This window comes from Bactrocera latifrons, unplaced genomic scaffold (assembly GCF_001853355.1).
Source record: "Bactrocera latifrons isolate USDA-ARS-PBARC rearing strain unplaced genomic scaffold, ASM185335v1 scaffold_272, whole genome shotgun sequence".
Classification (NCBI taxonomy): Eukaryota; Metazoa; Arthropoda; class Insecta; order Diptera; family Tephritidae; genus Bactrocera; species Bactrocera latifrons.
Genome location: NW_017536319.1, coordinates 210,576 through 224,016, shown reverse-complemented (window position 1 = coordinate 224,016; position 13,441 = coordinate 210,576). Strand labels below are relative to the sequence as shown.

Sequence of the window (13,441 nt, the reverse complement as noted above, 5' to 3'; positions counted from 1 at the left end):
ATGATAACTAACTTTTATGGTCGCAATTGGAAGAAGTTGACCTTAGAAGCATCTGGTTGCAACGCTGTGCCATGCAGCATGTGCAACAACCGAATTATTGCTAGTAAAGTTTGGAGATTCGATTATTTAAAGAAATTGTGACATTAAATGGCCTCCAGGAAGTTGTGATTTAACACCATTAGACTATTTTTTGTGAGGTTGTTTGAAGCCATTGGATTTATATAATTAAAACCATTTCCATTATTAGAAAACCGCATTCTATCAATTTAATATAATTCACATATTTGCGGTGTTAAGTCAGCTGAAAGTACGAAAATCTTTCGATTTGGTATATGGGGTTACCAAACAGAGTTACTGATCCGATTCAACCCGAGAAAGTATCGGGAAGTTATAAATAGAACAAAAATTTTTGAATCATCATCCAGACTTATTTCATTGCCTTCAAAGTAACATCCATGCAACGCAGGCTAACTCTTGCCAACAGGTGCTACTTCGGACTGAGTAGGTAATTGAGAAGCAAAGTCCTCTCTCGACGAACAAAAACCAAGTCACTAATAAGTCCCGTCTTGCTATATGGTGCAGAGGCTTGCACGATGACAACAACTGATGAGTCGACGTTGCGAGTTTTCGAAAGGAAAATTCTGCGAAAGATTTATGGTCCTTTGCGCGTTGGCTACGGCGAATATTGCATTCGATGGAATGATGAGCTGTACGAGATATATGACGACATTGTCATAGTTGAGCGAATTAAAAGACGGCGGCTACGCTGGCTAGGTCATGTTGTCCGAATGGACGAAAACACTCCAGCTCTGAAAGTATTCGACGCTGTATCCGCCGGGGGAAGCAGAGGAAGAGGAAGACCTCCACTGCGTTGGAAGTACCAGGTGGGGAAGGACCTGGCTACGCGTGGAATACCCAATTGGCGCCACGTAGCAAAAAGAAGAAACGGTTGGCGCGCTGTTGTTAACTCGGCTATAATCGCATAAGCGGTGTCTACGCCAATTGAGAAGAAGAAGATGAAGTCTATAATTTGTGGAGTTGGAAAAAGAGAAAAACAAAATTTAAAATTTATTAAAAATACACTAACGGATTGTTTTAAAAGAAAATGCTAAGGAGTTAAGCAAGACAGTTCAATGTGTATTGCCAGGGATGGTTGGCCACAAAACTTTAAAAGGCGTCATAGAATTCGACTAATTTCAATCTCAGAGTAAAAGTTATTGATGCGACCGGAACTAGTTGAGCTGCTCTAAACTAACTATAAGTTAAAGTACAGGAAATTGGACTATGTTCAGTACAAATTTACAACGCAGATAAATCCGGTTCATATTGGAATCTCTTCTAGGAAAATCATACGTTTCCAGAATGATGAAAAACAAAAGTTTAAATTGCTTGTAATTTGAAAGACAAAAAATTATATAGTTTTTAAACATTTTGTCTTCTCAGTGAAATACAAAAATACAAAGCCAGCCTAGATGACGTCAACTCTGTTCAAAAATTCGTTTGCTCCACAGGCAACTACACTACACTACAAACTGTTCTTAAACTAGGCGAAATCCTGTTTGAAAGATATCGGATTTTCTCAAAATGGTGTTCGAATCAATAAAAAAAATTAACTTCAGAGATGGTATTATATTTTTGGATAGAGCCTTCACTATCTTGGGAAAATAAATTTAGCAAAACAATTTTGGCATTGGCGTTTGATCGACATTTATGTACATATCGCATAATTATAGCTTTGTTTGAACTGCATTTTTACCGTTTTGATAGTGAAGCATTAACATATGCGGAAAATGCTGTTTCTGATCTTCCCTCATCGATAGGGCGCCAAACAAAATATGTTCCAAAAAACTTATTATTTTACGAAACGAGCCTTTCTAGTATATCGGCTGTAATATATAACGGTACATGAAATTTGCGTTTAGTTTTATTAGTAGCGTCTTTTGAGATATCAAAGTAGTAGCAGAATGTAACAAATATAATACAGTCGTTAAAAACGTGTGCATCAAAGCCGTCGAAGAAGTTTTGGACTTGTAGACTAAAAATATTGCACAAGATATATGTATGTACATACCTCTGTCCAATAACACGTATACAAAATAATAATTTATCAATATACCCGGATTAAATTTTGCGAGACTAGTGCCTTTGAGGTGTGCCACCTTGTTATCAACATTTTTCAAATCGGACCAATAAAATTTAAGCTCCCAGATACCGAATATGTGGACCGCAGTTCCTATTGCGAACTTTTTACCGAATATGCCGCTCAGTCTGTGAGCTATGCACCCTATTAAGAATGTATCGGGATTTCTTCACTTCTCTCTCTTATCTCCAGCTTATATGGAAAACCGGTAAATTTCTTTCCTAAGTTGGTACAACTGTCCTTAATTATGATGCGAAAATTAGTGACTTGTCAATCAGTGTTCTCACAGCAGCTTTTTATGTCAGTCGACCTTAGTCGTGTTTGTCAAATTTTAAAATTTAAATCAACGTATTTGCGTTAAGTTTTGTGACTTTTACCTTTCTCCACACGGAAATATCCACTTCGGGTAACACGCTTTGACTCAATTGTAGACATCAAAACAAATCCGACGCGAGAGCTGAAGGCCATTCCGGAAAGGGTCTATAAAACCTCTATGTTTAGACGATTGGAAAAAGCGTTGTCACATGTGCATCGCCATGCTTCAAATGGTGGAAGAGGATGGAAACATGTTGAATTGTCTTTTCATGTCTGACGAGGGCCATTTCGATTTAAACGGCAACATAAACAAACAAAATTGTCTAATATGGAGTGCTTCCAACCCACAGATACTCCATTAGACGGAATTGCATCCACTTTGTGTCACAGTGTGGTGTGCAGTTTCATCACGCTGCATTGTCGGGCCCTACTTCTTCGAAGAAAACGGTCACACCGTTACGGTTACTGGAGACCGTTACATTGACCGTTACGTTGAGAGAGTTTTTCTATCCAGAATTACGCCGAATGAGAATTTCTTTCAACTCTGTGTGGTTTCAGCAAGATGGTGCAGCTCCTCACAYAGCCCAACCTGTTATGACAGAATTGTGACGAAAATTTCCCAATATGCTGATATCCAGAAACTCCACAAAATTATTTGAGTTTCTTACTGTAGCAAAATTCATCAGCCAYCCTGTAGACGCACTCGTCAACAATTCGATATAAAAGAACTGTGGGGCGGTATTTCAAGCTCCTTACGTACAGCTGCAAAGGAAACCATTCGTTTATTGGCTTTCAAAAAATGCAAAAGAAGTGCTGGTACGATTAGTAGTGCCGTCTTGCAGTGGAGAGAATACAGACTGCCTACTACACAACTTTATGATCGGTCACAACACGTGTAGGATGGGATAGATACCGAGAGCTTAAGAGGGAAGCGAGATGCATTTGCAGACAGAAAAAGAAACAGACCGAATAGCGTGAGTATGAAGAGCTTGACAAGCTTACCGACAGGGGACATACTCGAAAATTCTATGAAAAAATGCGGCCACAAACAGAAAATTTCAAGACCGGAGCATACTCTGATAAAACCGCCAAATGTGATCTAGTAACCGATACCCAGAGCATATTAAAATTATGGAGGAAGCACTTCCTCCAGCCTGCTGAACAGCAGTGAAAGTATAACACCAGGAGATGTCGAACCCGATTCCCCAATCGATGATGATGAAGCAGACATTCAATTGCCCAACCATGAAGATGTTTGATTAGCAATTTCCCGTCCAAAGAGCAACAAAGCGGTGAGGCCGAAGTATTGCCGGCCAAACTAATCAAACACGCTGGCGAAGAACTGATAAGTAGAACAGAAGAACAGGAACCAACGTCACTGCTGACTGTCATAACTTCTAATTTGTAGATAAATTCATCTATCGTGGAACTAACAACAACAACATCAGCTTCGAACATCTCTTGCCAACAGGTGCTACTTCGAACCAAGTAGGCAATTGAGAAGTAAAGCCCTGTCTCGACGAACAAGAATAAAACTATAAGTCACTCATTATTCCCGTCCTGCTATATGGTGCAGAGGCATGGACTATGACAACATCTGATGAGTTAACGTAGTGAGTTTTCCAGAGAAAGGTTCTGCGGAAGATGTATGGTACTTTGCGCGCTGGCCACAGCAAATATCGCATTCAAAGAGACGATGAGATGTATGAGATATACGATGACATTGACATATTTCACCAATTTAAAAGACAGCTGCTATGTCGTCTAAATGAACGAAAACTCTCCATCTCTGAAAGTATTCGACGCTCTTTCAGGCGGGGGAAAGCAGAGGAAGAGTAAGACCTTCACTCCGTTGGAAGAACCAGGTGGAGAAGGACCTGGAATCGCTTGGAACAATTGGTATTGGTGGTACAGTATTCGACGTTGGACCCGCCGGGGGAAGCATAAGGGAAGAATAAGGAAGGACTCCACTCCGTTGGAGTGACCAGGTGGAGAAAGACCCTTGGAACAATTGGCACCAGCTTGCGAAAAGAAGAAACGACTGTCGCGCTGTTTTTAACTCGGCTTTAACCGCGTAAGCGGTTTCTTCGCCAGTAAGGAATAAGAACCCATAGTTTGAACTTTGAATAAAAGTATCTTTAAATGCTGTTAAATAGTATCTAAAGATTTCTTTTTAAATTCTTTAAAAATTGCATATAAAAAGTTACAATGAAACCTTATTCAAGTAATGGTGCGATTACAAATTATACTACTTTCCGCACGGATTACACTTACAAATTTTTTTCACTTACCAAAATTTTCCGCTTAATAATCCCCCCGTCCCTGCCTACAGCACTCACACACTACTCTCACACTAGATAGACATTACGCTCATAGGCATGTGAACACATGAAATGCAGCCAATGTAAAATGTGTACAGAATTATGGTTCTTGACAATTTTTCACACTTTCGCAGCCAAGTTCAATCACCGGCACGTGCACAACACAATTTGCAGAACAAACGAGAAGGATATTTACGTGTTGGTGTGGATTCATGGTCTCTGAACAGGAATACACTCACTTATTCTGTTGTGTAATAAATTTTATAAATTAAAAGTTTAAAAGGCATAAAATTGGCGCCGTTACTTGTTTTACCCTAGGAGAGTGGAATGGTATATTACAATATAAAAACCTTAAACACAATATTAAATATTCTTCTTCATTTATGTATTTATGTTACAATTGCCAATTACTTATTTTACTTTTCCTTATTCTATGTCCCTCAAGTACTGCAATGGTAAAACGGATATATGGATATATCTATAGTGTCAAAAATGTTTAACTTTAACACTTCCAAAAGTATGATGTCTCTTTGAGTTATCCGACTCTTACTGATAGAACCCTGTATAATTTCTTTCTTAATAGTATTATCCACTTTTACTTAATATAAATCAGAAACTTAAATGGCGCACTTTTTTTCCGTGTTATTTGCAGATTGGTGTTAAATTCGGAGCACAAAAATATTTTTTTACTCTTTATCCATATGTTAGAGTATCGCCCGTTATCAATTTGTCTGGTTCCCTTTATAACCATTTCCATTTTTCTTCTTCAAGAATAAGTCACCAATTGCTTTCTTAATTATGTGAGGAACCGATAATTGCCTTTTATAAAAAATAACTATTTCACCGATTGGATCAGTAGGTGAAGTGTTTGGCAAATAATCATAAACAGATGAAATTCATATAAATTGTTGCATATGAAATAATTTTTAAAGTTATTCGAATACTTGTACTTTTTATATGGATATGCTTACTTCTATATTAATTTCCATAGATTCTTTCGACTAACAGTAGATAAATTAGACATTACTTAACATTGGCCTAAATTTGACTATATTTTTTCAAGCCTCCAAATACTGAATATGAGGACTTTATGTTGAAAATATCAGTAAATTTGCGAGAGATGCGTCAATAAATAACTGCTGTAAATCAAATGCGTTTACTTTCTGCATCCCTCCAATATTTCTTTACAATTCTAATTGTTAAGCTTTGAAAATTGTCTGCACATTGAATTCTATCAACCGTAATTTCTTGACGAATTTGTTTCGATCCTCAAAGAATATATCATCACCTGAAATGCAAAATAACATATCATCAAAAAATTCAAAATTGAGTTTCTTACTGATTATGATTCACAACATCATAGTACATATGTGTCACAAATTTTAAGATTTTGCGATAAAAAATACCCAAGCTATATTAAAAATTCAGAAAAAAAAATGTATAATCAAGTGCTTGATTTCGTTTAACAAAATAACGTATGTAAATATAACAGAGTGTTTTTTTATATATCGAAGCTAGCCTTCATTTATTCTTTATGTTTATTTTTAGGGATTATATTCAATGTGCCTTGGTTAGGTTTGGCTACATGGCTGATCAAAGATCGAACGTGGATTACTCCATATATGTACATATATAGTCCTTTGTAAGATCATAGAAAAGAAAGTGTGTTACAAGCCCCAAAACTAGCGAAAGTATAGCCTTACTGAGGGCAAAGATATCACGAGATCTCTTGCAAACGATCTTGTGCCTTTTGCGACAGCACGTGTTCTAATGGTGGTCCAGCGGCGACCAATCTTCCGCGACGCCCAGCTATTCATTAATAGAGGAGGATATGGGAGCACAGATCCGCTCCCATTCTACCGAAAGCGGTTCTAGGGTGACTCTTCTTGCCAGCTCATGATCTTTACAGTTTCCTGCGATTCGGCTGTAGACTGACAGTCGATGCTATTGGTAGCGAGGTTAAGTCTTCGATCAGCTTTGAATTCTCTCATTGTTAATAAGTTCAAGGATAGATTTGTCGCTCTGCTATATGAGTGGATGGTTACTTCTCTGAAGGAGGCTGCACTCCAGAATAGTAAATCTTGTAGTACCTTAATGGCTCCAATCTCAGCCTGGAAGACACTGCAATAGTTAGGAAGTTAATAGAGAGCTCTTCACCCCTCCACCAACCTTCCTCACAAGCTTTGACCCATCCGTGAAGAAGCTCATGGTTCCCTTCTCCAACGGCTGCTTCCCATCCAAATCTCTCTCGGTATATGGTTTAGCGACTCCATGATCCAAGAGATCCGGTATGAAGTCAAAGTGAGTGAGGTTTTCCGAGTGTTCAGACCAGTGCTTTTTTAGGAATTCAGCAGCCTAATTTTTTGCACACACAAAGTTTAACAATAACTAAGAAGAAATGGCAACATCTGTAGGACCTAGAAACTTTGATTTCAGCAGAATGTTACTTTTATGATAATATACCTTTTCAATAATTAATTGTTTAATAAATAATAATTAAACATTATCCTATGTTTAAGCTCGAAATATTTTAACTTTTTTCTAGTATGTATGTACATAATTGTATTAATAATAAAATAATATTAAATATAAAAAACTTGCAAATGTTTTTATTTAAAATTGAAAAAGCGTTAATATTCAAATTTTTAATTTTTATACAAGTTTAGATTGATCATACGTTATTTTGTTTCAGAAATTCAAAATATCGTAAGACACCTACCATAAAATTTGCTTAATTTTTTCCTTATTTTTTTTTTTCTAAAATATACTTATAGCTTAATGATAATTCAGATTTGAAAATTGTGTTTTAAGATCTCAAGTGGTTTTCTTTTTATAAGGTTTTTTGCTTCTTCTGTAAACATACGAAAAGTGATGTTACGTTATGCTGCACTTCAGGTGACGACATACATACATAGGTATGCATGTACGTGCGCTCGCCTTTTCAAATGAAATAAATTTATTCAATCTCTTACAACCGAAGTTTGCGCTAATGGTTTTTATGCTTTTATATGTTTGCAGGTCAGTGGTTTCTTTGCCATTCTCTTGAAAATTTCTTTGAAGAATTAATTTCAATTCAATAATGTCAAATTTAAAAAATAGCATTACCGCTTACTTACAGATTTACATACTGTTGAGAATAAACATTTTATATTTACAAGCTTACGAAACACATTGTACTTGTATATTCCCTAGACGTACAAATGTCATTATGAATAGAAGTTAAGTTCACTTCTATAATAAACGTTCTTCTTCCGTTACCATGACCAAGTGAACACGCGTTTGTCTTTGCCACACAAAGTTAATATGTATAACCCATCAATAAATAAATTCGGATAAAAAAAGTTCTGTGCGTTAATTAAATCGATTGACTTTTGTTTTACAATATATTTTGCGATTTAAATAATGTCGCACGTTTTTCAGTATCCGTCGAACGACTTCGCGGTCGTGAAAATTTTGATGTCTGGAAATGCCAGGCAAAATCGTATTTGGTCATAAAAGGTCACTGGAAAATGGTCCAGAATGGTTTGCCTGTCACTACAACCGAATCTGATTGTGATGCTAAAACAAAAAACACTAGCAGAAATCACGATGTTTGTGGGGCGAAATAATGTTGGTCACTTTGCGGATAAAACATCAGCTAAAGACACATGAGAAGCGCCAATGGAAGCCTATGAGGATAAAGGTTTGACGCGCAAGCAATTGGTACAACTTAATCTGTCAGACTGCGAGAATATGTAAGAGTATGTTTGCAGGTCTAAAAATTGATGACGAACTAAACGCATGTTAGCTGGGTTGCCCATTGAGTTTCAAGCGCTAGTGCTCGCTGCCGAAAACTCCAAGAAAATACTCACAGTAGACACTGTGCTTTTGAAAGAAGCAAAATTTTATGCAAAACAAGGTGGTGAAAATGCTACATAAAGGCAAAAAACCTAAATGCAACGAGTGCATGATAAACAGAAAACGCACGAGAAAAAGGAGAGTATTTGTCATTGACAATAACAAAATTAATGTTGAATGCACTCTCCCTGGCTGGTAAATATACGAATGTCAGTGCAACTATCAAAAATGCTGAGTAAGTTCGTAGGCTATGTGCAAATCTACTTTCAGTGAGTCGAATGACAGACAATGGAAAAGAGCTTCTCTTTAAAGGCAATTGGTGCAAAATATTAAACGAGGACAAACAACTTATGGAATTGTGTACAACAAGATAATGCAGCGATGGGAGTTGCAAGCTATAATTTATGGCATATGCGTTTAAATCATGTCTGTCGGGAAAGCGTCACAGAGGTCCAAAACGTATCGGAGGTGTCAACATGACAGCAAATGGAAACGAAAAACGTGTGATTTGGATAAAAGGCAAGCAGACCCGAGCGTCACACAGTGAACATTTGGAACTAATACATAATACATAGCGATGTAGTGGGTCCATTAAATGTTAACTCCCTTTCTGGTGCGCGCGTTTGGTAACAACTATTCAAAAAAAGTTTTTGCTATTCCGATTAAGTCAAAAGCACCAATATTCGATGAATTTGTAAAATTCAAGGCAATGGTGGAGAATCAATATTCGAAATATATTAAAGTCCTCCGAACGAATAATGGGTGCGAATATGTCAATGAAGTGTTTCACAAATATCTTACGAAACATGGCATTATTCATCAAAAAACCTACACCACTGAACAGAATGGCGTTGCAGAGAGGCTAAATCTGACAATAACAGAAAAAAATCAGATGCTTGCTGCTAGATGCATATATATTCTGAGCTGAAGGTGAGGTAACTGCGGTAACAATGTGGGTCCGGAAGAGTTGTGGTCTATAAAAAGACTTTGGTTGTAAGACAATAATTCACGTAGCCAAAGAAATTCGCAATAAGTTAAAACCTATGTATATCTCGAGGATATATTTCTGTAAGCTGCAGCACTGAATCAAAGAATATTATCGTTAGCTTCGAAATAGTTTTTATTGAAAATCATATTAATCAAAATCCTCCAGATAGAGATGTAAAGACAATTACAGTTAATTTATGGCTACCTGAGCCAACTTCAGTTGCCAATTTAGGGGTGGATTGGGTGGAAGAATTATCAGCAGAAGACTGCAGTGATGCAACTTCAGGTAATAGCCACTACTATACAAACGAGAGCCAAGAATCAATGATTGAGGAAGAAGAAATTGCAGATTTGGATCAGGAAGAAGCCCATCGTTCTGAGCGATTGCAGAATATGTTACGACCAAATTATAATATCTGCATAACTGAATATGTTTACATCAGATCCAAACACTGTTGAAGAACCGATGCCAAGTCAAGAAAAAGAAAGTCAGAAAGTCAGTGAAGAAATTTAATCTCATAATATCAATAGTACCTGGGAACTATCAGCCCTACCTGTAGGAAATAAAGCTATTCCATCAAAATGGGTTTTTAAGAGAAAGGTAAATCCTGTGCGTTATAAAGCTAGACTTGTGGTGAAGAGATTCAACCAGAAGCAGCACATCGATTATGATGCATTCGCACCAGTTGTACGGTATACTTCGATTAATTTTTTACTCGCTCTCGCGGTGAAATATAACCTTACTGTTTACCAAATGGATGTTTTTACATGGCGACCTTAAAGAAGAGATTAACATGACTCAAACCATTTGTAATGAACATTTACATTCAATTCAGGGAAGGTGTTGAAGAAGATTATGGAACCGAATATACCCATGGTAAGGCATGCCTGTCCTAAGAGGCGACTAAAATCCACATGCACTATGTCTGACAAACAGATCTGTTTTAAATGTCAGCATGGTCTAATGTAACAAAGTACTATAATACTCAGCTTGAAATGATATTCTAGTTTTTATATTAATTCCTAATATAAAGGCATTTGTTGTTCAAGTTACATCAGTTGGGATTACTATGAACTCAAACTGGTAGTAGCCAAAAGTTACAAAAGTCATACCAAAGACATGGTACCACGGGGAGCAGTTAGCCCTTGGAGGTAACTAAAATCTGCTCATGGTTTGGCCCTTTGGGGAGATTCGTGGTGGCTGTGGTTTAAACATAAATACAGGCAGGGCATTTGCCCAATGTGGAGTCGCATTACGGCCGGGTGCCGGATCCAGAGTACGGCAGAGGTTTTAGGTCGGCTTCGAACCCGACAAAGGCGGCTTCCCTAGCAATTGGAACCAAAGTATAAGTGTATGTGGCAGCACTCATGCTTTGGTTCTCCAGAGTCTGGTGCAGGTGCATGCACTTATGCTTTGGGACGCTGATCAACACATTGTATTGATCTAYGTCATTCTAGCAATAGAAAGCACCGTGGGGTTAGGCCTTCGCTGGCAGGTAATCACGTTAAACCACAACGGACTCTGTCGCTATCAGCTCTAGTTTTCATTATATAGCTTTTTTATACCCTCCAGTTAGCTTATGACCTGAAAAAGAAATAAAAAAGCTATATCGTGAAAACTTGAGCTGATTTGAATTCAACGCGCCCAAATTACCTAGAATCAGTTGATAAATTCAAAGAAGCAAATTGCGTTCTGGGCTGTGTTATACTTGACTAGCAACTAATATAAGAGCAAGTACTGACGAAAAAAAATTATCTCGGAGCTGAAGAACTGGAAACGGTGATTTTTTAATGTGTGGAATAATAGCATCTTCACTTTATTAGCGTAGACACCGCTTACGTGGTTACAGCCGAGCTTACAACTGCGTCAGGTTTTCTGGAAATCTTTCTCTGCTTCTCCCGGTAGGTACTGCCGCGAATTCTTTCTGAGCTGGAATGTTTTCGTCCATTCGGACGACTTGACCTATACCGTGTAGCCGCTGTCTTTGAATTCGCTTGAATTACCATGACAATGTCGACTGCGATATTCGCCGTTGCCAATGTGCAAAGAAAAGAAAACTCATAACGTCGACTCATCAGTTGTTGTCATCGTCCATGCCACTGCACCATATACATATGTTTACGAGGACGGGAATAATGTGTGACTTATGCCGGAATTACATGTGCAGAATTCTGCGTGCAGAAAAAAAATTTGTACTGATTTCACAGTTCAAATTCTGCACCTCAATGCAGATCTGCACGGCATGTGAAATTTGAATTTCTCTGCGCAGAGGCAGTGCTGACAACATTCAAACAATTAATTTTTGAGCAAAGTCCGGCAACATTTTAAATTGCGCTCAGCTGTTCAGTGAAAATAAACAAAAGTGATAAAAAAAATGGAAGAACAATTGATTGAGTTTGTGAGCGAAAACCGGTTCCTCTATGACAAAAGTCATAGGAACTATAAAAATAGCTACCTGAGGGACGCCAAATTTCAGGAGTTATCGGATAAATTACATACTCCACGTAAATCTTTAATTTTATAACCTAACAGAAAATTTTTATTTATTCATGTTTTGAATGTTTTTAGGTGAGAAACTAAAGGCCCGTTTGCAGACCCTACGGGATAAATTTTACAAAGATATAAAAAAGAGACCATCAGGAAGCGGCGTGTATTCGCCACACAAAAAGTGGAAGTGGATGGAGAGCTTAAAATTTTTAAAGGACGTTGAAATGGACAACATGAAGTAGGTTTTGTATAATCTTGTTTTATTTGTATAATTGTATTATTTATTATATATGCATTTTCAGCACACAAGGCAATTATGGCACCGTAACGACTGAAGGTGACGACTCMTTCCTCAGCGACTTCGGTGAATCCGCCTRTAGCAGTGTTAATCTAAATATTTTTCCTCAATCACCGCAGACGCAGACACAGACACAGACTGGACGGAAACGTAAAATTGAGGAATTACTTGAAAGCTCGAATAGAGACTTTCAAAGAGTGACAACGTTAGCCGAGGAAATATTAGTCGGTGGCACGGAGAGATCCGCAATCCAATTATTTTTTGAAAGCCTTGCCAAGCAGGCGCAGGTAGCTAATTTAAATAGCTCGGAGATGTCGGAGTTACAACTCCAAATTTCACAAACATTCCACCAATTTTTGGTGAATCGTACAAAATAAGTTATCATTTTAAATAAAAGCCCATTCATTTCAAATATATAAAAAAAAGTACAAAGTTATTTATTTATTTTGTAGTTGTTGTTTTTGTTATTTCAGCGCAAACAATTTTGAGGAATACAAATCCATACAGGTTACGTAGAACCGACATATTTCTTTTATAATACATTTATTGAATTATTTACTTATTTATTAAAGAAGAGATAATTTTTAAGAAGATCTCGGGTATCAAAAGCACTTCGTCTTGCGTTAGCGGTTGATAATATCGTACTCTGATGTAATGGCGCTACAAATTGTCTCCACTGCCCTTCAATTAGAATGCCRCTTTCATTTACGTGGTCAACGAAGTTGTTGGGACAATAGAATTCGGCATTATGGAACTTTACAAAATTATGTAAAATTAATGTAGCTCTAACTATGGTATTGGCATTTTCGGGAAACATATCCAAAGAATTATTGAGAACTCGCCATCTAGCCACTAAAATGCCAAAAGTATTTTCAATTGTAACCCGCGCTCTGGATAAACATTTATTGAAGTGGTCTTTGTTTGCTTCCAAACACTTTCCCGGATATGACCTCATCAAATGTTTTGTCAACGGAAAAGCAGCATCTCCCACATAATAAAATGGGAATTTTATCGCACTACGTGGAAGATTTTCTGCTTCTGGTAGGTTCATTGTT

At 37.4% G+C, this 13,441-nt stretch overlaps 1 protein-coding gene across 1 annotated transcript; it reads left to right on the top strand.

Moving 5' to 3' along the window:
* The first annotated feature begins 11,951 nt into the window (after positions 1-11,951).
* On the top strand, positions 11,952-12,763 carry LOC108969973. Its single transcript, XM_018935033.1, has 3 exons — positions 11,952-12,105; positions 12,170-12,326; positions 12,391-12,763. Exons 1-3 carry the CDS (start codon positions 11,976-11,978, stop codon positions 12,761-12,763), a joined length of 660 nt encoding a protein of 219 aa, XP_018790578.1. The 5' UTR covers positions 11,952-11,975.
* The last annotated feature ends 678 nt before the right edge of the window (positions 12,764-13,441 follow it).